This window comes from Cryptomeria japonica, chromosome 11 (assembly GCF_030272615.1).
Source record: "Cryptomeria japonica chromosome 11, Sugi_1.0, whole genome shotgun sequence".
Lineage (NCBI taxonomy): Eukaryota > Viridiplantae > Streptophyta > Pinopsida > Cupressales > Cupressaceae > Cryptomeria > Cryptomeria japonica.
Window position 1 is genome coordinate 630,557,461 of NC_081415.1, and position 26,982 is coordinate 630,584,442.

Genomic DNA, 26,982 nt, shown 5'->3' on the forward strand with positions numbered 1-26,982 from the left:
ATGTAAACAATAAAACATTTTTTTTCCTAATTGACCTTCATTTTAAATTTTTTATTGAATTAATTTATTTCAAAATAAAATATTAAATTTAACATTAAAAAATATTTTTTTCTCTATTTCTTAAATCATCATTTTTATTAATATTTTGATTTTGATACCATTTGGACTTTACATTCAGTTTATTCTATTTTAATATTTAATTTAAATTAAAGTTTAAAAATTAAACAAATTCTATTAATTATAATTCAAAACTTATTATTTTTATTTTGTTTAATATTTTGAAGTTGTTAATGTCATATTTACTTTGTTAAAATAAATAGTTGGAAAAACATTAAGAGTAATAATTAACAATAATTTTGAAATTTTGAAATCTCTCTCTCTCTCTCTCTCTCTCTCTCTCTCTCACACACACACACACACACACACACACACACACACACACCATGTTTCTATCTCCCTATCGTGACATATATATCTCTCTCACTCTCATTCCCTCTCTCTCTCTCTATTGCTTTTCGCTACCACCTCCTTTATCTCTTATTTGTGCCCCTCTATCTCTATCTTCCCATCTCTCCATATCTCATTATCTTTATGTCTCTCTTATTCAATCTATCTCCTACTCTCTCTATATATCCCTGTCTCTACCTCTCTATGTGTCTCCTCTTATATCTTTATCCTTTTATCTCCACCTCCCCCTCTTTCCTTGCCTCCCTCTTTCTATCCCTATTTATACCTCTCCCTCTCTCTCATTCCTTTCATCTCTCCCTTTGTATTTCTATATATCTCTCACCCCCCTCTCCCTCTCTCATACACACACTCCCAGTTTCACCCTCCTCATCTCTATCTCTCTATCATCCCCCCTCTCTGTATCTTTATCCCTCTCTATCACTTATATCTTTCACTTGCTTCCTCTCTCATTCTTTCCCCCTCTATCTTTATCTCCCTATCACCCCCTCTTCATATCCATCTATAATTCTCATTATCTCTAACTCTCTCTTATTCACTTCATCTCTCTTTCTCCATATCTCTATATCTATATTTCTCTCCTTGTATATCCCTCTTGCCCCTCTATTTTTCTCTATCCATGTCTCTCTACCTCCAGTTCTCTCTCTCTCTCTCTCTCTCTCTCTCTCTCTCTCTCTCTCCATAACTTTCTTTACCTATATCTCCCTAGCTCTCTAACTCTCTTTCTATACCTATCTTTTTTCCTATCCATCTCTATCTCTCTATATCACCTCTATCTATATCTATCCCTCTTTCTATATTGAGCTATTTTTCCTTCTCTTCCCCTCTTCCCCTCTGTCTATTTCTACCTATCTCTCTCCCTCTCTCCCTCCCTTTCTATCTACATCCCCATCTCTCCCTCCCTATCTCCCCCCATCTCTCCCTCCCTATCTCCCTCCCTATCCACCCTATCTATCTCTATCCCATTCTCTTCCAACATATCTCTATATCTCTCTTTTTCTTCCCATATATATATCTCTCCCTCCCTCTCTACTTGTCTCTCTACTTGTCTCTATTTGTTAATCTATCTCTCCCCCTCTCTATATCTTCTTATATCTCTATCTCTCTATCATTCTATTTCACCATCTAAATCTCTCTCTAGCTCTCCTCTCTCTTCCTCTTTACCTCTCCAACTTCCTATATCCCTCTATCTATATTCTATATCCCGTTATCTCCCTCTTTCTATCTCTCCATCTATTCGTCTCCCTATTCTTATCACCCTTCATCCCTATACATGTCTTCCTCTCTATCCATACATCTCTCTCCCTCTCCCTCCCTATCCCTTTTCCTAGAGCTCTCTCTCTCTCTCTCTCTCTCTCTCTCTCTCTCTCTCTCTCTCTCTCTCTCTATATATATATATATATATATATTCCCTATTACAAACATAACATGAGCCTATTAGTAATGGACATTGGTTATCTTCTCGATTAAGAGGTTTTGTTACAGTCATGCTAGGATCCTTGTAAGTGGATTCATAGTTGAATTCAAGCTATCATTTTTCCATTGAGACCTTTTTTGCACAAATAACAACACTTTCTAAATGATTTACCAATTGATTTCATGCACTACACAAACATATGCAAAAAATAGAACAAAAAATTTCCTCATTTAACTTCCACACCTCTTCGGCGTACCTATTGCACACCAAGGTGCAATTGCTAGTATAGATTCTTAAGATATATATGTTAGTTCATAATTAATTTAAAAAATTTAAGTTAAAAAAAAAAGGACAAAAGAAAATACCTCATTTTTTAGCGGGCTTTAACTTCAATAAGAAAAAACACTTGTATTTAATATAAAAATGTTATAGGGGAAAGGATTCAGTAGTTGAGCATGCACCAATTGTTGTGAGGGTTGTTGATACCTTTTGTTCCAAAAATTGAACAAATAAAACCTATTGTTTGAACAAAAAATATCAATTTTTATTAGGAAATTTACCAACAGTTGTTAGGAAATGTACCAATAGTTGTTAAGAAATGTACTAATATTGTAAAAATAACCAATTAGCTAATGCCATGTCAGCTGCACAACTATTGGGGTCTCTTTTGCACGCCTATTGGTCTCACCTTTTTTTGGGGCTGTTTTGGACACCTTGGCAAAAAGTATGCTGATGTGACATCATATTTGATGATGTGGCCCTGAAACCTTAGTTATAAGCAGGGGACTTGCCAAGTAAGCTGCTGTAAAAAAATCGGAGTGATTTGAAATTTTCAAGTAAGATTTTGAGAAGCGCGAAGTTAGGGTGCACAACTACTGAATCCTTTCCCCTATATTTTGTGACTTCAAAAAGCGAAAAAAAAAAGGACACGTTTCCTTAAATAGTTTCTCACAATCGTATGGCAGGCATATTATGGAACAATTTCTATCATATTGGATATACCATCTGAAAAAACTCTGCTTATAATTTCCGTAAGAGCCACGCCAAGCTTTTAAGTTGAAGTTGGTGTAGGCCTAGCTTTTGATGGAAGCAATCCAGATATGTTATCATTGAGCATCAGAGGCATTACAAAATCCACAACTTCAAGTTTCTCAAAACTGATTCCTAATCTCAGAACACCCAATTCAATCCTTCCACTAACCTTAAAGTTTCCCCAGAACAAGGAATATACATATCATACCCATTTAGGAGTACTCAGAGGATCCAAATGTATATTTCAAATCCATTTAAGTTTACCCAAATACTCATATAATCCCACAAAGCTACTTATCTCTGCAAAACCCCAGAATTACTCGATGTCTACTGCAACCCTTCTCGAAGACCATGCGTCTTCACCGGCACCCATATATGTAAATGCTAAACAATTAGGCTCTGCGAGTGCCCTAGCTTTGTGGTTAAGAACCCGAATGCCTTCAGCTGCATTTAGCTCGTGGGGAATCGAACCGGGGACCAAGAATGTTACAAATCTCTGGGTGGAATTGCAGGAGGGCGAGATAACTCTCGAAGATTCTTACCCTCCAAAACGCACTGTTAATGTTGCAAGCGTCAACTTAAGGAATGCCAATGGTAGATTCTTAATGGAGTCATACCAAGAAATGAATGATGGGACCATCAGGGTTCGAAACCGACCACTTTCTGAAAAAATGAAGGCAGGGGAAACTGTGGAGGAGGGTTGTTTGAGGGGTATATTTGAAGAATTGGGTCCTGTTTTGGGGGCATCTGAGAGGGTTAATTTGGTGATGGGTTCTTATGAGAAGCAGGTGGAAGAGAGGGTTTCTATGTCATATCCTGGCTTGATGACGTGCTATGTTGTGCATTCTGTGGAGGCTGTCATAACTGGGTTGCCTGATAATGATTTTTGTACCGACGAAGACGAAGATGGAAGGATGAATGGCGCTGATACATGCTCTAAAGAAAGGGCCATTGGTGTGAAGAGACATTTCTGGAAGTGGGTGTCCGAGAAGGGAAAATGAAGAGAATGAATTTTGCAGTAATTGGTACTGTTTGTCCTTTTGCCTTGAAATTGTTATGCTCCAATTGTTCTGAAATTAAAGTAGCATTGGAAACGAGTTTTTAAGTCTTTATACATGAGTTCTAGCGAGATATATCGTTTCTAATTTAGTGGAAAATTTAAACATATGTGAATGCATATGTGAGTAAATTTTGAACAATAGTCATTAATCTTTGTGATTTCCTTTGTTTAGGATGTTCCATTTTCTCAAAATTCAACCAGCATTGAAGATTGTATCTGAGTTAAAGTTGTAGTCGGCAATCAATTTGTTTATTTTTTAAATGATCTGAAAATGTAGTATATGATACCGTTTATTCCAATTTGTATTGGATCTATGATGTTGAGCGGTAGTCCTTTTTGTCGCTTCTTTTTGCCCAAATCTGACATTTTGGAATTCTTGCGGCATTCTTTTGTTTCTTTCTTTTTTAGTATAGGATAACGTTTGAAAAGTTAAGTGTGCCTAAAATGCTTTCACAATGACATGGGTTTCTACTGCAATATGATAAATCTTGTTGAAATTACTATATTGGTATTGGATACACCATATTGCTCTTTATAGGATTGAGCAATAGCCATTTTATAGTTTCTTCTCATTTGGGTCAAACATGAGAATGTGGATGTTGGTGGCGTTTGTGGAAACTTGTAGGTCTTTTAGGATATATATACAACCAGGCCCAGAGCACATTGCTACTGTAAAATTATATCGTAGTCTGTCGCACATGTCAAATGCCCTGCGTCTTGGGTATTACTATTATTGGTTAAGGTTAAGCGCTGCCCTTTAATACGGTGTAGGATAAGCATGGCTACATTATTATGATTTGATTGGGCATGCTCTAATGTACTTAACTTCTAGTCCACAATCTTGCTACATATCAACTCAAGTTTTGGGCTGCTTTAGTACATTTAGCTTATTCTAGTACGACTCCTAAGTGTTGAACTTTTACTAGTTATTTAAAGAATTAAAATGTAATGGGATTTTTCTCCTTTTTAAATAGAAATATTTGCCAACATTCTACACACTTGCAAACAAAAGTTTATTTTTAAAAATTTTATAGCTTCCACTATTGTACTTCATATTATTTATTGTACTTAGTATTATATATACGTCTTGAACAACATTCATTTTATCAAATCTCCTCGTTTGGCTCAGATTTTGAAATTTGTGAAACTGGTTTGAACATAGATGCTTTTGAACATGATCATGGGACAGCAGAGAAGGAGAGAGAAAGAAATCACAATGAACAGTCATAGAGGTGGAGAAAATTGTCCATTAAGATAGGCTTCCTAGTTTTCACCAAAACATTCTTCAATTCCTTGTTACCATCATTTATCACCATGGAACCCGATTGGACAAGAAAAAATGCATACCCAGTCACTACACCTATCTTGGCATCTCATGGTTAAAATTCTACTTTCGTAAGATCCTCCTTTTTGGCTTACTCTTCATTTAGAATCTGGAGTACCTTTACAATCTGATCATCTTTAGTAAGTTCATAAATTTCCTATTTCCCACATTGATATTCTTGTAATGTCCCTTACTAGTTATATAAGCAGAAATATGTTTGCCTGGAATAACAGATGGAAAAATAAATCAGAAATAGGAACATTGCTTTTATTCTAAGTAAGTTACATTAATGCAAACAGAGATTTCTTATACATATGCAGCGGTCATAAAAATTTATTCAATTGCAACTCAAATAGCTATTAAACATTATTCCTTTAATATCCATAATGGAGAAACACAGGGGGTGATCCGGTTAGCCCATCCATCCCACTCTGGATCCAAAGGCAGTCATTGTGCCCCTTTGGCTTACTAATAGTGGTGTGGGTCTTATCATTCCTTGTTCCACCCTTAAATTTATTAAGCCAAGGAAGTGGCAGAGTGTAGAGGGGCTTAATTGTTGCCAGTCCCAGGCCCAGTAGCAGTCATATGCCCTACTGGCCTACTGATCTTACATGAACCAGTAGGTGGTCAACTTGGACAGACATTATCCTCCTCTCCCAGTCTCTCTGCCTTCCTGGAATTTTATGTAAATTAGTGAATTTCTTGCAGGATTATTATTATTGTAAGCTTTTACTGTTATAGAATTGTGAAATATGTTTGTACAGATTTGAATAAACAACATCGTAATATTTACCAGTCACCCCATTTAAGGAGTGATTGTGTCAGATAATCATGATTACATAAACATCAGAAACTTGCTGTATAATTTTATGATTTTTAACTTCATTAGTATTCTAAATAAGTTTAACGGTGCTGTGTAATACTGTAATGATTCTTAACACAGAACTACTCAGATTTATTACTGTAACGGATTGTTCATTTGTAATCGTTATTATTCTTATGATATTAAGCTTAATACGTGGGGCTTCACAGTTCTGTCGAGATCTATAGGTAGTGCCATTTATTGTTACCTTTTTAGCTAAATAGTAGTTCACGATGGATACCAAAATACGTGAAAGGAAAGTTGATGCAAACACCGTGAAAATAACTTACCTTTAATTCACATACTGGCCAATAACACGTATATGCAATACATTAAAAACAATCATCCTTTCCTTAGTACATGACGTACCTGAAATGGCGCCCTGCAGTCGGGTAATTCAGAATGATGCCAATTGTGTAATTACGTGATCATAGTCTGCCTTCCCTTCCCCGAGTCTCCTTCTCGTGTGTATCCTCTGCAGTTTTGGCGCTCACTATTTCTATCCTTCCCAATCACCAATTAAGAGGTCACATCGTATTAGAAGAGATGTGACATGCTTGGCAGAAGTCGTGACTTTTGTAAATAAATAATCGCCTGGGTTGTGACTATTAGCCAATAGGCACATCCAGTTCAAGCTTATAAGGCTTATATTGTATCAAATAATTATTACTTATTATTTATTCTATTAATCATTAACATGTGCGATTACCTTAATCACTGTATTTATATGTAATTTTAATAATTAGTAAATAATTTACATGTTATTATTATTACTGAGAGAAGACAGTTATTATAATTAATAATAAATAATCAATTACACATTAATAATCAATTGATATTTTTGGATAGAGATATACATTGCATAAATATTAGAACACAGTTATATAGACATATCTGATATATTCATCATGAGGACATGACAGTCCTCCCCTCTCGAGTTGGCTTGTCCACAAGCAATTTGAGTTGGGGATGGTTAAATTTTTTCTCCCCTTCCCAAGTGGCATCTTCTTCTGGCAATCCTTTCCATTTAACCAAGAACTCCGGAATAGTTTTGTTCCTAAACTTCTTTTCCCTCATATTCAAGATCAGCTCTGGTTCTAAAATGAGTTTGCCTTCATCATCAAGAGAAGGTAGCTCAGTACATGGAACAACGTGTTACCCCAAAACTTTCTTAAGCTGGGACACGTGAAAGACATTATGAATCCTGCTGTTCGCTGGAAGCTCAATCTCATAAGCTACCTCTCCTATTTTTCGCAGTACCTTGTAAGGGCCATAAATTCATGGTTTAAGCTTCTCAGCACCACTGGTCTTCAGGGATGACTGCCTATAAGGCTGAAGCCTCAAGAAAACCAAGTCACCTTCTTCAAAAGTTCTTTCTTCTTGATGACGGTCAGCGTACATTTTTTGCTGATTTTAGGAGTTACATTTTTCTGTATAAAGTCTTTAGCACCTGACACTTTGCTTTCTTGGATGGCCAATCCTCCAAAAGTCATCGTGTCATATCCATAGAGAGCCTTAAAAGGGCTCATGCCAATAGACATATGGTGGTATTGTATTGTAACAATACTCCCCTAAATGCAACCACTTAATCCATGAATTCTGCTGATTTGTAACATAATTTCTCAAATATCTTTCTAGGCATTTATTTACTATTTCAGTTTGTCCGTCCGTCTGGGGATGATAACTAGTACTGGGGGTGAGTGTTGTACCTGCTAATCTAAACAATTATTGCCAAAACTGACTGAGAAAGTGGCTATTACGATCACTTACAATGTTTTTTGGTAACCCATTTAGTCGAAATATTTCTCGGAAGAAGACTTCAGCTACTTGGTGTGCTCTATATTCGGTGGATATGGCCAAGAAATGAGCATATTTGGTTAGTCGGTCTACCACCACATAAATGCAATCTTTACCTTTACATTTGGGTAGGCCGGTAATAAAATCCATGGAAATACTTTCCTATTTTATATTAGGAATGGGCAGTGGTTGAAGGAGCCCTGTTGGGTGTGTTTGTTCAACTTTATTTTTCTGACAAGTCCTGCATTCCTGAACATACCTTAAAACATCTCCCTTGAGTCCCTTCCATGATATTTTTTCTCTTATTTGCTAGTATGTTTTATAATATCCTTGATGCCCTGCCAAGGGATTATCATGATATTCCTTCAAAATTGTGCCCTTGAATTTGGAATTAGATGCAAGGAAAATCCTACCCTTATAGAAGATCTATTCTTCCATCACCTTGTAATCCTCATTTGGCAGATTACCTTCCATTATTTCAGTGGTTAAAGAATCTCTGGCATATTCTGCTGTGATTTGGGACTTCCAATCCCCAGTAATATTGGTTAGAGTATTCAAATAGGACCATCTGGATAAGGCATCTGCTACCACATTTCTCGCTCGCTCCACATATTCTATATCAAAATCATATGCTTAAGTTTTGCTCACCCATTTCTGTTGGCAGTCATTAAGATCTTTTTGGTTCATAAAAAATCTGAGACTATTGTGATCGGTCTTTACATTGGATTTTCCCCCAACTAGGTATTGTTTGAACTTTGCAAATGCGTGCATAATAGCCAACATTTCCTTATCATAGATGGAATAATGTTTTTCTTTTTTTGACAACCTACAACTTTCAAAGGCTATAGGGTGCTTGTTTTGCATGAGAACCGCCCCTATTCCGTCCCCTGAAGCATCACATTTTAACTCAAAAGGTTGAGTGAAATCTGGAATTGCTAGAACCGGACATGAACTCATTGCCTCCTTAAGTTTTTCAAAGGCTTGCTGTGATACTTCACTCCATAAAAAGGCCCCTTTCTTTGTCAAATCAGTGAGAGGGGCCGTATCTTAGAAAATCCCTTAACAAATCTCCTGTAGTAGCTGCATAACCCTACAAATCCTCTCAATTGGGTCAAATTCCTTGGTTTTGGCCACTCTTTGATGGCTTTGATTTTCTCTTCGTCAACATTGACTCCTTGGGAGTTAATTTTGTGACCAAGGTAAATATTTTTTGTTGAACACAAGATGTCACTGAGAGGGGGGGTGAATCAGTGGTATCAAACTTTAACCTTTTTATCCTAAGTGTGTACACCGGTTAGCAGATCTAACATAAAGCAACCATATTGGTGAGATAGGAGGATGACACAAATGCAACCACACACAAAAAGAACATCACATAACACCGGATGTATGAGGAAAATCCAACATGGGAAAAACCTCGGTGAGAAATGCAGCAGGAGTCTACTACTCCAAACCAGCCTTGCAATAAAACAATGGTTACAACATTTAGGGCACCACCCCTGATTTACGACACCATCTCAAGGAGCACCAACCCCTGCACCGAGCTCCAACTCAGTGATTACAATAACATATATCAATACAAAGGTAATATCCCGGTTACAAATGAATTATGTACTCTCTCACAATCAACTTGCTCTACCGGTTCTACTCTTCTCAATCGGTCTTCCTCTACTCTGTTCTCTGTCGGTTCTTCGCTCACTCAGATCCTCCTTTCCTTCACTCTCTGTTGTAACCTTACCGGTTCAGCCCTTCTCAATCTGCTGCTTCTATTCTCTGTCGGTTCTCTGATCACCCTAACTTCTATCGGTTCTCAGCTTACCGGTTACTCCACTTGCCAATTTAACCCTGCATTGATCTTTGGCTTGCCGAATCTCCTCAACTACTCACACTGCACTGCTTCCCTTCTCTGCCTTTCTACGGGTTCTAGCACCACCGGTTTACACCACTGCAACTCACTTTGCAGTTTACCGGTCACTCTGACCTTATCGGTTAAACCTCTGTTTAACCCTCTCACCGGTTGCACCTCCAGCACTCAGTCTCTATGATCTTTGGTGAAGTCTCTTATTGGTTGGCTCTTTGTTGCACTTTTGCACTCTAATCTTCAATGTCCGGCACTTGATCATCTGGCAGCATCAATCTATCTTGGTCTTTAGTCGGCATATTTATATGTGTGTTTTCCCACCATGACCGACATTCAAACCTTTGGCGCCCTAGGGTTCCTTCATCGACCTCGAGGCAAACCAAATCCAATCAAATATCCTTCTAGAGATTGACAACCTGCAATAGATCAATCAATTTCGTCGATCCCGTTGCGTCCAAAACACGTTTGCCATATTTAACAAACATGGCCTCTTTGTCGGTCTGCACTTGTCAACCACGATGAATGAGTTCATGGTCCCCTTCACTAAATCCGATCAGCACCTGCACAATCTGCGTCGACCAACATATCACTCAAATCTCCAGTCTGCATCGAGCCGCAAACCTCAATCCTTGACCCGTGAAATCCGCAATCAACATTAATGTCGACCGACCCATCACCAACCTCGTTGAAGCACACTTCACCGACCACTGCATGCATGACACCTGTGTCCTACGTGTCATCATTGTCGGCATCCACCTCTGCTCAGGCCACTATGTCGGTTTAGGCTTAGCCATCGACCAACACACAACCGGGTTCATCTACCGGTTCTCTATCCCTACCGGTTATACCCTAACCAGACAACCTTCATGTCTACACTTTGTTGTTCTGTCAGTGGAACACCTTAACCGTTCACCAAACATGCCAAACCACAGCATGCTCATCTTCATTAGACACGATCTCTTCACTTGTCACATTGTCAACTTTACTGGTGGACATACTTACCGGTAACCACCTTGATGACACCATGTCCTCAATCTTTAGTTGTCTCCATCTATCTGCATCTGCATTCTAGTTGCACTCTTTGTCTGTAGCTGCTCAATCTTGCCTTCTTCTTCATCCGCCTGGACATTATCTCAACCGCTTTGTCAAAGTGACAAACCCATCACTTCTTTACTCTTTCTTCTCTGTCCCGATGGCTCAACTTGCCAACTCTAGCTGATCCGGTGCAAATCTTTGATTTCATGCACCTGAGGCATCTTTGTGTTTCACCGGTTCATCCGGTGTGAGCCTTCAATCTCCTGCCTTTAACTTCTCTGTCTTGTCCCAGAAGGTTATGATGCATTCCGTGCATGTTGGGGGATAAGCTCCACTTACCGATGGGAGTGGATCCATGTCATCTGCTTCCGGCATAGCACTGATATGACATTGCTTTCATTGAGCAGATATATCTTCAACACATAACCCGGTAGATTTCCATATGTCTTTCTAGCTATCGGAGGCACCACACTTTCTGTCAGTCTTCTTTTCATCCTGTTACAGCATCTCTATCCGATGGGAGTCCTGCTGATTGACATCCAACTGCATACCGGTTCCACACTTCTTCATTAGCTCACCCTGTTTGCTCACTGGTCATATGCTTGCCGGTTGGCAACAATGCACTTGCCAACATATCACTTACCAATTGTCATACCATACCGGTCTCCACTACTTATGTCTTCAACACAAGCCAACACTAACTTGTGTACCGGTGACTCCAATGATCTCATGTTGGATGACATTCTCTTCCTTACCTACTATACTAGTTGACATCAATGACACCATTACCGGTTGCCATGCTTTACCGGTTGACATCAATGACAACACAATACCAACAATCTTCCCCTTTGGCATTGTTGTCAACACTTGTAGTATCCGGCATACTACAGATTGTCTCTCCCCCTTTGACAACAATGGCAAAGGGCACTGATAGAGTCTCTCTCCCTTTTCTCTACTGATTGCTTCTCCTCCTTTTTGGCCATCATACACTGCATCCTCTCATTCAGCAACACTTGAGATGGAGGGCTCAAACACCAACTGACACCAATTGCTCAGCTACCAAATATATATACAAACCAGATACCAATTGTATATACAAGTCTGATACCAATTGTAGGAAAAATGTGTCAATGAATTCCTCTTACCTGCCTGCCAAATTGCATCATCTCCACTTTGATATGCAAAAAGTTATTCTGATCCCAATTTGTTGATACCAAGTGTTGAAGCTGACATTGATACCAATTTGATATCACCTGTATCCTCTCCGATACCAAATGTATGTTCCCCTCCTGCGTAGGTAACTCTCCCTCTATGTAGGCAACTCTCCCGGCTGTCCGATTGTGATTTCAATAAGTAAAAATTGGATAGACATTGAAATACCTGACAAACAAGGACCGATGAGCACATCCCAAAGTTTCAATCATACCGGTACAGCCATAGACACTTGCTCTCCCTCTGTGTCCAGCATGTCTGATGCCAATCAGAAAATATGGTTGTGAACTCCCCTTGAGCCATAGATCTCAGGTCATCTTTGCCTTTCAGGTCCTGAACCGGAGCTCCATGACATCCAACTCAGCTTATGACATGATCTTATATGAACACAATGCCATACCAACATCACTATCATGCCAAATATCAAACCGGTTAGCCCATAATGATGCAAGCATATATGATCTACTACCGAGCCAACACATGTTATTCAGGTCTTTTCCAATATCACCCGAGACATAACTTCCTCAAACCACGCCATCGAAGTCACTGCCTAGATCACAATCTGCAAAACCGGTTAGTATCCATACTGATAGCATACTGCACATACCGGTTTACTCTACTGGACCAACATCACCACCAGAGCACCTTCCTCTAACTCCTGTCTTCTTGTGTCAAGTGCCTCTGATTCCAATTGCAATTTGGCCATCCATTGAAATGTGTAGTCAAGGCATCAATCACACACACTGCCATCTCATCTACTTCCTTGTACTAGTAGCAACCAATTCTTTCATCTGTCCATTTTCATAAGGGGGTGAATGATGTGATCAATATGTAGCTCCCCCTAAGGTCCTGCATCTCCTTCAAGCCTTAGCAGATAACTGTGCATTGAATGCACAGTGCCGGTCCTGTTGAAATGGTTAGCTAGTTCGGATCATATTTTAATGATGTCGTGCGGCAATTAAAATATTATCTTATTGTAATAAGGTTAAAGTAATTTATGTCTAATAGGGCTGGGCCCAAATGTAACGTGTGGTTTATGTCTAATAGGGCTGGGCCCAAATGTAATGTGTGGTTCATGTCTAATAGGGCTGGGCCCTAAAAGGAAACGTGGCTCAACTTGCAAGTTATGTAGGCCCCAAATTTGGGCGCCAAAAGTGCAAGTTAAATATGTAAAATAAAGGGAATTTGGCAAAAGCCGACTTGGGAAAACTTGAGCATGAATCTTGTATATAAACAAGATTCATTCTACACAACCATATCCTTATCAAGTGCAATCAGCCTTATGCAAGAACAGTCAGCGAGTCTGGCATGTTAGAGAGCGAATCCATTGGACAACTTGCTGGGCAAGGTGGTGCGCTATACTTCAGTGATCTCCCTCTTCAAGTGGTGTTGACATTCTGCTCTATCTAAAGACATACTACAACTGCATATTCTAGGTTTAGTCTGCCCTAGATTGGCACTCAATCAGATAAGTAATATGATTCATGTAATCTACTTATAAATAAGGAACTGATCTGAATCTTTGATGTTGGGTTTTTCCTCGAAGAGGGAGGTTTTCCCAGGGTACTTGTGTCTTGTGTTATGTGCTTTTATTATTATTTCTGCTTATTCTCAGTCTGATTATAATTCAAGTAACTAGATTAACATCTGATTGCCTAAAATCAACAGGTCCATGATTCTACTTTCTTCCTTCTTCCTCCATACCTGTTTGATCTCCCTTTTCTTCTCATTTGCAGTCTTGGGAGCAGGTCTTACCTTCTTCTGTTGATTGGTCCTTGCTCTACCAAATTCTGCAGCATGATTGGAAGTATTGTTGTAGAAGCAGACTGTGTTCATACCAAACACATGATTGGAGGACCTTCTGTCAAACCGGTTAGACCATCTTCTTCTGGTCATGCTATTGTAATCAGCTACCGGAACCGGTGGACCTCTTGGTCCTACAGGGACATTTCTTCTTTGGTTCCATGCAGGTCTTTGACTCCCATATGCTCTATACCCATTTTCATATTGAGCATAGCTGCTACATCGACTGTCATGTGACTGAAATTTCTTCTTCCTGCATTCATGACTCTTATGGCCAAATCCATTACATCTTTGACAGGCAGGATTGTTATTCCCAGGGGAAAACATTTGTCTATTCCTAGACCTCATTTTGCATTCATCTGTCCTATGGCCATAATCTTTGCAGGTAAAACAGTAACCAAAGGAGGGCATATTACTTACAAATTTGTTTTACCAAACATGAGGTGATCTTATCGGTTTGGCAACACCATTTCTGCTTCTCCGGGGATGGATCTTGGATTGTCTACCCTCTGCAGTTCTTCCATCTGATCCCATCTTCTTCCACGCTTGTCTTGACTAGCAGGCAGCAGCATTTCTTTGTCTTCTACTGGTAGGAGGTCTTCTTGGTTGTTCTCTCAAGTTCTTACCTCCAGTGAAGCTACCTTCTCTCAACTTCCCTTTTCCTTTCGGATCAGCATTGTTCCTCCTTGCAGCACCAGTCTTCTTTAGCTTCATGTCCTCACCAGTTGTGGTTAGATCAACCTTCTTCCTGGGAGTATTTCGGACAGTGAAGGTTTGTCCTTTGTTATCTCCATTTGAGGAAACAAACTGAATGTCCTTGTGAGAGACATTCTTGCTGGTGGAGCATTCACCGACATCACATCCTAATCCTCCGGTATCCTTGGAATGCTTTTGCTTCTTCAACATCTTGTCCAAGGCATCACTGCTGCCATCAAACCGGATCCTCACCTTGAGCTCATCTTGACATTTCTCAAGGTCATTGTGGAGATTTTCCATTTCTCCTTTAAGCTGTTGATACTCTTTATCCTTTGCCTCTAGCTCTGATGCTAGATCTTTACACCTGCACTCCTTGGTGTCTTCTAGTTGAGTCTTCAACTCTGAGATACATTCCTTAGATTCATCAAGACATTTGATCAACCGGTTTTGTTCCACAATAGCAACATTCTTGAACATCTTATATTCTTTTCTTACTCTGCTAAGTTCATCAAGAGCACTCATAGTTCTCCTTCAAGATCTACCTCTGCTTCATCTTCATCATCGCTGCCAAACACATCTTGCTGGTAGGATTGATCTGCATGATCATTTCCAGATGTGTGCCTCTCACCTTCTGTCTCTTGAGCCATGAAGAGGTGGGTTTCCTCTTCATCATTGTTGCTGCTGTTAACTGATCTGTCTTCATCTGCAGACTCATGTGTTCTATTTTTCTTCTTGTTTTCACAAACTGGTTCTGCAGTGGTAGGCTCATTTCCATAGAGCTTCTTCAGTTGGTCCCACAAACTCTTTGCTGACTTGCATCTGTCCACCTGTGAAGAAACATCACCGGGAAGACCACTGAGTATAGCCTTCATTGCTTCAACATTACATTCATTTCTTCTTTCTGCTTCAGGATTGGTGGGAGGACTGACCGGTCTAGAGGGACCATTTACAATTGACATCCACACATCATACCCTAAGGAGGACAGGTAGACTTCCATCCTATAACTCCAAATAGAATAGTTTGAACCATCAAACACCGGAGTAGGGATTGACACAAAACAGACCATTGCGTTCTCAAAAACCAGAATCTACCCAAGCTGGAGAAAGCTTATCAACATGGAACCTAGGCTCTGATACCAATTGTTGAACACAAGATGCCACTGAGAGGGGGGGTGAATCAGTGGTTTCAGACTTTAACCTTTTAATCCTAAGTGTGTGTACACCGGTTAACAGATCTAACACAAAGCAAACATACTAGTGAGATTGGAGGATGACACAAATGCAACCACACACAAAAGGAACATCACATAACACCAGATGTACGAGGAAAACCCAACATGGGAAAAACCTCGGTGAGAAATACTGCTGGAGTCTACTGCTCCAAACAAGCCTCACAATAAAACAATGGTTACAACATTTAGGGCACCAACCCAAGGAGCACCACCTCTGATTTAGGGCACCAACCCAAGGAGCACCAACCCCTGATTTAGGGCACCAACCCTTTCACCGAGCTCCAACTCAATGATTACAATAACATATATCAATACAAAGGTAATATCCCGGTTACAAATGAATTATGTAACCTCTCACAATCAACTTGCTCTACCAATTCTACTCTTCTCAACTGGTCTTCCTCTACTCTGTTCTCTGTCGGTTCTTAGCTCACTCAGATCCTCCTTTCCTTCACTCTCTATTGTAACCTTACCGGTTCAGCCCTTCTCAATCTGCTGCTTCTATTCTCTGTCGGTTCTCTGATCACCTTGACTTCTACCTGTTCTCAACTTACCAGTTACTCCACTTGCCAGTTTAACCCTGCACTATTCTTTGGCTTGCTGAATCTTCTCAACTACTAACACTGCATTGCTTCCCTTCTCTGCCTTTATACAAGTTCTAGCACCACCGGTTTACACCACTGCAACTCATTTGCAGTTTACTAGTCACTCTGACCTTACCGGTTAAACCTCTGCTTAACCCTCTCACAAGTTGCACCTCCAACACTCAGTCTCTATGATCTTCGGTGAAGTCTCTTATTGGTTGGCTCTCTGTTGCACTTTCGCACTCTGATCTTCAATGTCCGACACCTGATCATCTGGCAGCATCAATCTATCTCGGTCTTCAGTCGGCATATTTATATGTGTGTTTTCCCGCCATGACCGACATTCAAACCTTTGGCGCACTAGGGTTCCTTCATCGACCTTGAGGCAAACCAAATCCAATCAGATATCCTTCTAGAGATTGACAACCTGCAACGGATCAATCAATTCTGCCGATCCCGTTGTGTCCAAAACACGTTTGCCATATTTAACAAACATGGCCTCTTTGTCGGTCTGCACTTGTCAACCACGATGAATGAGTTCATGGTCCCCTTCACCAAATCCGATCAGCATATCACCCCAAATCTCCAGTCTGCATTGAGCCGCAAACCTTAGTCCTTGACCCGTGAAATCCGCAATCAACATTAATGTCGACCGACCCATCACCAACCTCATTGAAGCACACTTCACCAACCACAACATGCATGACACCTGTGTCCTACGTGTCATCATTGTCGGCATCCACCTCTGCTCATGCCACTGTGTCGGTTTAGGCTTAGCCATCGACCAACACACAACCAGGTTCATCTACCGGTTCTCTAACCCTACCGATTATACCCTAATCAGATAGCCTTCATGTCTGCACTTTGTTGTTCTGTCGATGGAACACCTTAACCATTCACCAAACATGCCAAACCACAGCACGCTCATCTTCATTAGACACGAGCTCTTCACTCGTCACATTGTCAGCTTTACAGGTGGACATACTTACCGGTAACCACCTTGATGACACCATGTCCTCAATCTTTAGCTGTCTCCATTTGTCTGCATTTGCATTCCAGTTGCACTCTTTGTCTGCAGCCGCTCAACCTTGCCTTCTTTTTCATCAGCCTGGACATTATTTCAACCGGTTTGTCAAAGTGACAAACCCATCACTTCTTTACTCTTTCTTCTCTGTCCGGTGGCTCAACTTGCCAACTCTAGCTGATCCGGTGCAAATCTTTGATTTCATGCACCTAAGGCATCTTTGTGTTTCACCGGTTCATCCGGTGTGAGCCTTCAATCTCCTACCTTTAATTCTCTGTCTTGTCCCAGAAGGTTATGATGCATTCCATGCATGTTGGGGGATAAGCTCCACTTACTGGTGGGAGTGGATCCATGTCATCTGCTTCCGACATAGCACTGATATGACATTGCTTTCATTGAGCAGATATATCTTCAACACATAACCCGGTAGACTTCCATATGTCTTTCTAGCTATCGGAGGCACCACACTTTTTGTCAGTCTTCTTTTCATTCTATTATAGCATCTCTATCTAGTGGGAGTCTTGCTGATTGACATCCAACTGCATACCGGTTCTGCTCTTCTTCATTAGCTCACCTTGTTTGCTCACTGGTCATATGCTTGTCGGTTGGCAACAGTGCACTTGCCAACATATCACTTACCGGTTGTCATACCATACCAGTCTCCACTACTTATGTCTTCAACACAAGCCAACACTAACTTGTGTACTGGTGACTCCAATGATCTCATGCTGGATGACATTCTCTTCCTTACCTAGTATACGAGTTGACATCAATGACACCATTATCGGTTGCCATGCTATACCGGTTGACATCAATGACAACACAATGCCAACCATTTCCTCTAAAGCCAAATTTACACTTGGAAGATTTGGCATACAATGACTCTGATTCAAGAATACTCAGTACCTCATCGATATGCTTTAGGTGTTCCTCCCATGTTCTATTGTAAATAAGGATGTCATCAAAAAACACAAGTAAACATTTCCTTAGGAGTTTGCAAAAAGTGTGGTTAATGCAAGATTGAAATGTTGCCGGGGCATTTGTGAGGCCAAATGGTAGCACCAAGAATTCAAAATGCCCATAGTGACAGTGAAAATCAGTTTTTGGCACATCCTCTTTCCTCATTCTTATTTGATGATATCCTGACCTTAAGTCAATTTTTGAGAAATATTTGGCTCCATGAAGCTCATCAAGTAGTTCGTCAATTCGTGGAATAGGGTACCTATTTTTTATAGTTTTTTAATTCAATGCCCTATAATCCACACACATCCTCATTGTCCCATCCTTCTTTATTACCAATACTACTGAAGAGGCAAACGGGCTTGAGCTTGGCTGGATATGACCCATCTCCAATAATTCTTTGATGGTTTTCTCAATTTCCTCCTTAAATTTATGAGGATGTCTATAAGGTGTGGTGATTACTGGCTTAGCACCTTCTAACTCAATTGAGTGTTCAAAACCTCGAGTGGGAGGTAGTCCTTCTAGAATATCCTCAAAGACCTTCTTGTGTTTTCTTAAAATTGGCTGGATGTCAATATGAATTGCCTTGTCATGTGGAGCTGATTGATCCAAGACCAGACATCGAGCAATCCATTCCCCTTGCCCATGTCTAAGAATCTTTTCCATTTTTTTATATGTTACTACCTTGGCTGCTCCATCCGGTAGCCCCTTTAGTGTGACCTTCCTTCCATTGTGCTGAAAACAAATTTCCATGTTTGGGAGATCCATAATGAAGCGGCCTAATGAATGGATCCATGGTCTACCTAAAATGGCATCATTGTCAAGGGTAACCACATAGAAGTCACCTTTGATTGTGTGATCCCCCATGTTGAGCTCCATTTGGGGAATGAGTTGATTGCAAGGGGCTATGAACCCATTGGCCAATGCTACTTTGGATCCTTCAAACTCTTGAGTTTTTAACTTCCTTCTAGCCACTAGTTCTTTGCTGATAAAGTCGTGGGATGCTCCGTTATCAACCAAAGCAACTACCCTTTGTCCTTGAAGAGTGCCCTTCAATCTGAGTGGTCTATGTTCGGAATTTTGTGAGATAGTTGCTAAAGTATTAGGTTCAGTACCATCAAGTTTTGCCCTTTTTTTTCGGATTTTCTTCCGTTTCATCTACTAACTCTCTTTCCAAGCGATGTGCTTGTATCTTTTTAGAATGATAATTTTTTTCCCATGGTTCCTTACATTTGAAACACAAATTTTTTCTCCTTATTTCATCACATTGTTTTTTAAATTCCCCATTTTTACAAATGTGACCTTTCTCCCAGGGTTCCTTGCAATAATGGCAAGGCTTTCCATTGTGATAATCTTTCTTGTGGTTATCTCCCTTATGCTGGCTTTTTGTACTAGATGGAAAACTCTTAGATTTTTCTTTGGATGAGGGGGCATCAAATTTTGTTGCTTTCAGAATTGCTTCTTCTAGACTGATTGGTTCCATAGCACTTACTATACTACGGATCGAGTCCTTTAGCCCTTCCACGAAGAGGTAGGTAAGCCTCTCTTGTGAAATTTCTGGTACCATCTCTGCTAACCCTTGAAATTCAGTGGCAAATTCTTCCACAGTCCCTTCTTGTTTTAACCGGGTCAGCTCCTTAAAGGACCATTGTGGATGTTTTTTATCAAACCTTTTGATAATTTTCTGAGTGAATTCTTCATAGGAAGTGATATGTTGGTGACCTAGGGTGACAAGACCATGGTACCACCAGTCATGGGCAGCTCCTGTGAGATGTAATACTGCGAATTGGATTGCATTTTCTTCTGTCATAGGGCTAAGGGAAAGATAGGTATCAAGTTTTTGGATCCAAGATTTGGCAGAAAATTTCCCTGAACAATCAAAATTGGGAAGGGTGATTTTACTGATTCTTTCCCTAAGGTCTTTATTCCCATACTTTGGCCTTTTAGCTTGGGGAATAGCCCTCATTTTGGCTTCATGGTAGTCTCTAAATGACACATTTGCTTTTAGTTCTGGGTCTAAGTTTGAATATGCTCTTAATATTTCATTTACAATATCCAAAGGGGAATTATTTTCTTCTTCCCCATGCTCTTCTCTTGGTAAAAAGGATGGTTTTGTGGGCCTTGCGTTTGTACTGTCATTACCTTGATTATTTTCAGAATGATGAGAGTTTGTATCTCTACCATTATTTTGGGTAGCTCTAGAATTATTGTTGCTTAGGATTTGGAGTGTTTGTAAGATCAACTGATTTGTTTTCTCATTTTGCTCCATGAATGCCCTAAGGTCATTGCTCAATTGGTCACTCATTTTACTTCCGCGTCTATGCATTAACAATTCCTACAGGGTGGCAGGAAATAGGCTCTGATACCACTTGTAATGTCCCTTACTAGTTATATAAGCAGAAATATGTTTGCCTGGAATAACAGATGGAAAAATAAATCAGAAATAGGAACATTGCTTTTATTCTAAGTAAGTTACATTAATGCAAACAGAGATTTCTTATACATATGCAGCGGTCATAAAAATTTATTCAATTGCAACTCAAATAGCTATTAAACATTATTCCTATAATAACCATAATGGATAAACACAGGGGGTGATCCGGTTAGCCCATCCATCCCACTCTGGATCCAAAGGCAGTCATTATGCCCCTTTGGCTTACTAATAGTGGTGTGGGTCTTATTCCCATAATCATTCCTTGTCCCACCCTTAAATTTATTAAGCCAAGGAAGTGGCAGATTGTAGAGGGGCTTAATTGTTGCCAATCCCAGGCCCAGTAGCAGTCATATGCCCTACTGGCCTACTGATCTTACATGGACCAATAGTTGGTCAACTTGGACAGACATTATCCTTCTCTCCCAATCTCTCTGCCTTCCTGGAATTTTATGTAAATTAGTGAATTTCTTGCAGGATTATTATTATTGTAAGCTTTTACTGTTATAGAGTTGTGAAATATGTTTGTACAGATGTGAATAAACATCATCGTAATATTTACCAGTCACCCCATCTAAGGAGCGATTGTGTCAGATAATCAGAATTACATAAACATCAGAAACTTGCTGTATAATTTTATGATTTTTAACCTCATTAGTATTCTAAATAAGTTTAACGGTGCTGTGTGATACTGTAATGATTCTTAACACAGAACTACTCAGATTTATTACAGTAACGGATTGTTCATTTGTAATTGTTATTTTAAGCTTAATACGTGGGGCTTCACAGTTCTGTCAAGATCTATAGGTAGTGCCATTTATTGTTACCTTTTTAGCTAAATAGTAGTTCACGATGGATACCAAAATACGTGAAAGGAAAGTTGATGCAAACACCGTGAAAATAACTTACCTTGAATTCACGTACTGGCCGATAACACGTATATGCAATATGTTAAAAACAATCATCCTTTCCTTAGTATGTGACGTACCTGAAATGGCGCCCTGCAGTCGGGTAATTCAGAATGATGCCAATTGTGTAATTACGCGATCATAGTCTGCCTTCCCTTCCCGGAGTCTCCTTCCTGTGTGTATCCTCTGCAGTTTTGGCGCTCACTATTTCTATCCTTCCCAATCACCGATTAAGAGGTCACGTCGTATTATAAGAGACGTGACATGCTTGGCAGAAGTCGCGACTTTTGTAAATAAATAATCACCTGGGTTGTGACTATTAGCCGATAGGCACACCCAGTGCGAGCTTATAAGGCTTATATTGTATTAAATAATTATTACTTATTATTTATTCTATTAATCATTAACACATGCGATTACCTTAATCACTGTATTTATATGTAATTTTAATAACTAGTAAACAATTTACACGTCGTTATTATTATTACTGAGAGAAGACAGTTATTATAATTAATAATAAATAATCAATTACACATTAATAATCAATTGATATTTTTGGATAGAGATATACATTGAATAAATATTAGATCACAGTTATATAGACATATCTGATATATTCATCATGGGGACATGACAATTCTCCATAGAGGTATAGCAAGGCCTGATGTTGGCCTTCAAGAGGCCCAGCAGGGTCCCAGCAGGACATCATTGGCAGTCTCAATATCAGGCAGGAGTAAATGACTGCTTCCACATAAAAGTTTGAAAGCAATTTATTGTAATGTCCCCACTCTAGCAGATTGACCAAGCATATGTGCGTTAGCCTAGCTCTACATGGTCCCGAGGGCTAACGAAGGGTTTAAAGGGATCCTGGAGTGTTTTGGCCTAGTCATTTCCAGTTTGGGCCAAAACGAAGTTGATTTACTTAGTTTCAGGCATACTTACTATTTTTAGTAAGTCAGCAGGACACAACGGAGGCTAGTTTTGGTGATTGGATTTGATACTCCTTGGCGAGAGCTTTCCGACGAGCTATCACTCACGCTATTCGGAGTTCGATTGCTAATATATTTTAATGCCTGAAGTTTTATTAAAGTAACATTTAATTTAATTGTAAAATATTAAAGTGTTACTTTAATATTTATTTTATGGAGATATGTGTAAATCAAAGGGGCAACCAAGGGAGACATAAGTGAATATTTTAATATGTTTTATATTGAACATGTTTTATCCCACATTGTTTGAGTGAGTTGGGTCGCCCCTTGGAGAAAGAATAAAAGGGAGCTTTTGTGGCTTCATTGGGGGGGTTGAATATGAGAAGAATTTGGTGTGTGAGTTGCAGATCCGTTCTTGGCATTAGAGGACGTCTATCCTCTCTTGTGACATTCTAGACGTCATTCCCTTGGGGTTTGGCCTTTGGAATCCTTTGCGATCAGCTTCATTTACAGGCAGATTGGGTGCATTTTTCAGCCACAGGCAGCAGCATTATTTGGTTGCATTTTCAGCTACAAGCAGCAGCATTATTTGGTTGCATTTCCAGCTACAGGCCGCGACACTATTCACGCGGGTACTATTCACGCGACACTATTCACGCGGGTACTATTCACGTGACACTATTCACGCGAGTACTATTCACATGGCACTATTCATCTGGCACTATTCATGCAGCACTATTCATGTTACTGTAGCAGCAGAATTAGAAACTTTTGTTGGAACATTATGTCAAAATGCTGGAGTAATTAGTGAGTTGAAAATAACCTGCTTTGTATTTGAGTTTGTTAATTCTGGAAATAATATTATAACAGCAGTAGTTCAATTTCCAGCTTGCCTATTATTGTAAATTCTTTTTAGTTCATGTTATGTGGTTTCATACCTGTGCAAAGACTTAAAACAAAAAAAAAACATTGAAACATTAAACGGAGGAATAAGGAATTGGCTGCAAACTGTTTGACTAAATTCCTATCAGCAGTGGGGTTAGTTTTTGGGCATTCTAGGGTGTCCATTACAGTGGTATCAGAGCAGAAGATTCTACCATCTTGTGGGAAACTTTCACCAAAACATATTGCAGAAATAAAACAGGTCCAGAATGTATGATTGAGCATGTGACAGGGGCATTATAATTTTCGCAATACTAGGGCCAGACAAAATAGAAATCCGGATAGTCAGAGTGAGCAGTCTAGTTCATCCGTGCAGGTGGACATAGAATCCAGTCATATAGACAGAGGAAATATTCTTCGGTCAGGACAGCAGTATGGGTGACCGAGATGAGAGGAATATCGTTCCAGATCAGGGGGAGGTAATGTTCAGACAGTTACTGGGTACGTTAGAGCAAGGGCAGCGTATGCAGCAGGAGCAGAATAGGCGAATGGACATGATGTTGCAGCTTATGGCTAGACAGATGGGCGTTAATATTAATCCAGGTGATGCCAACAATGGAAACAATAACAATGGGGGAAACGATAACAATAGGGGCAATGATAATAATGGAGGCCGAGGCAACAACAATGGCCCTGAGAATAACATTAATGGTAATAATGGACATGGCAACAATGGGATTGAGGCGGATAACTTTAGACACATTGCACACCCAGCTCGAACAACGAGCTCGAGACCTCTTCTACCCACCTTTCCACCTAGGGATCCGGTTCAACCAGTGAACGAACCGCAGATTAATGAGTTACAGGGTCAGTTCAGGAGGCACTGGGAGGCCAGTGGACCCGAGTTTCAGGCGGATATTTCCCTCAGAGATTATATGGACTTGAGGATGAGACATATGCCTAGAGCAGGAGGGAGGAATCAGACTTTTGAGCTAAGAAAGAAAGTTGGAAAACTTTCCTTGCCTTATTATGATGCTTCAGGGAAGATGACTGCACGAGCTTGGGTGCAGAAGGTAGATACATACTTACAGCTTAATCCTATGCCTGAGGAGGAGGCTATCAAGTATGCGGCTATGCATTTGGACGGCGTTGCGCATGAATGGTGGCATCATGGCATGGTGACTCTGGGGCATAATCAGATTACATCCTATGAGGAATTCACAGAAAGATTGATTGAGAGATTTGACACTAGGGATCCCGAGTTACATTTCAAGGAGCTAGCACAGTTAAAACAGACAGGTTCGGTGGATGCTTACATCGCCGAGTTTCAGCGGTTGTCTGTACTTGTTACTGATATCTCTCCTAGGAGATTGGTGGTGTTATTTTGTGATGGGCTTGCTGATCCATTACGTGGTTGGGTGAAGGGACATGATCCACTCACCTTAGCAGAAGCAACTAAAAAGGCACGAGATTTAGCCCCTTCGGTATACAAAGGAGAATACCATTCAACAGATTCTTCCTACCGCAAGGACAAAGACAAAAAACCATTTCAGAAAGAGTATAACAAACCCAAAGAAGGATCAAAAGGACTAGACAGTGAAACCTTGAATGAACTTCGAAAGAAGAAACTGTGCTTCCAGTGTAGAGAGCCTTGGGACTTATCTCATAAATGCCCTCTCAAGGCTAAGGCAAATCAAATGGAGTATTTTTCAGCAGAGGAGTCAGAGTCAGAGGGGGAGGATCAACACTCCGATTCAGATGAGAGTAGTACTACAGAGAGGAGCAGAACTGCTGAGGATGACAGATCATTGGCACGGTTAACCGGGGCTCAGAAGGCAATCACCTTTAAGGTGAGAGGTACTATCCAGGGACAGAAGGTGATTTCCCTTATTGACACTGGGGCTACGCATAACTTTATTGATACACAGTTGGTAGCCAGGAGAGGCTTACAGACAGAGGAGCATGATGGTTTTAGAGTCATGGTGGCTAATGGCCAAAAGCTATTATGTACTCAGAAGGTTTCGAATCTTCACATTAGATTTGGAGATGGTTATGAGTTGGAGGATGATTTCTATGTTGTGGACATGGGAGATTACGACGTCATCCTCGGTATGACATGGATGGCATCGCTGGTTGAGTTCACTTTCAATCTAGCGAAGTTGGAGATGAGATTTCAGCATGAGGGTAGGACTGTTGTGCTCAGGGGACTTTCAGATGGGAGTTGCAGGGTAGTGTCTTTGAGGAGAATGGAGAGACTTTTTCGACATAATGACATAGAGTGGGCAACAGGGTGCTTAGTTATGCCAGCTTCACCGGAGCCTCGAGTGAAGAGTCATCCACCAGATATACAGGAGATACTTGACAGGCATGCCAAGGTATTTGGTGATATTCCTCATGGGGTTCCTCCCGATAGGGGTGCAGAGCATGTTATTGAGCTCGAGGAGGGAGCCAAACCAGTGATGATCACTCCCTATCGTCATCCTAAGAAACATAAGGATGAGATAGAGAAGGCAATTAAGGAGTTGTTGGAAATGGGGCACATCAGGCCAAGCAAAAGCCCATTTGCTTCAGCAGTTGTCTTGGTTAAGAAGAAGGATGGAACAATGCGCATGTGCATTGACTACAGGGCCTTGAACAAAAAAACCATTAAGAACAGGTACCCCATTCCGCGGATAGATGAGCTGATAGATGAGCTACATGGGGCATGTGTATTCACAAAGATAGATTTGAGATCAAGGTATCATCAGATCAGTATGAGAGCAGAGGACATTGAGAAAACAGCTTTTCGGTGTCACTATGGTCATTTTGAGTTTCTGGTTATGCCATTTGGGCTAACCAATGCTCTTGCTACTTTTCAGAGTTGCATGAACCAGGTGTTTAGGGGGCAATTGAGGAGATACGTTTTGATTTTTTTTGATGATATTTTGATCTTTAGCAAGACATGGGGGGAGCATTTACAACATCTTGAGGAGGTGCTATCTATTTTGGAGAGAGAGTCCCTGTATGCCAAGGAGTCTAAGTGTGAGTTCGGGATGACAGAGCTTTTGTACCTTGGTCATATTATTAGTGCAAAGGGAGTTCGGGTGGATCCTGAAAAGATTAGAGCTATTGTTGATTGGCCCACACCTACGAACCTTACTCAGCTTAAGGGGTTCTTTGGCTTATGTGGTTTTTATAGGAGATTTGTTAAGAGGTTTTCTCAGACAGCTGCTCCCTTGACAGATCTTACTAAGAAGGGGGCCTTCATGTGGACAGAGGCAGCACAGAGGTGTTTTGAGCATTTCAAGCAGGTGATGTCTTCGTGTCTAGTTCTAGCTCTACCAGACTTCACGAAGCCCTTTGAGCTTCATTGTGATGCATCGAGTGATGGGATTGGAGCAGTATTGATGCAGGAGAAGCACCCCATTGCTTTTGAGAGTAGGAAGCTCCGAGGTGTGGAGAGGAGCTATTCTATTTATGATCGTGAGA

The 26,982-nt window shown here is 40.3% G+C and overlaps 1 protein-coding gene across 1 annotated transcript; it reads left to right on the forward strand.

Moving 5' to 3' along the window:
- Positions 1-2,854: 2,854 nt before the first annotated feature.
- Positions 2,855-4,273, forward strand: LOC131063151 (uncharacterized). The gene has a single exon (XM_057996923.2). It carries the CDS (start codon positions 2,983-2,985, stop codon positions 3,913-3,915), a length of 933 nt encoding a protein of 310 aa, XP_057852906.1. The 5' UTR covers positions 2,855-2,982; the 3' UTR covers positions 3,916-4,273.
- The last annotated feature ends 22,709 nt before the right edge of the window (positions 4,274-26,982 follow it).

What these genes read in the sequence shown, in the direction of transcription:
- LOC131063151 (XM_057996923.2), top strand. Translation starts at nt 2,983, where the DNA reads ATGTTATCATTGAGCATCAGAGGCATTACAAAATCCACAACTTCAAGT.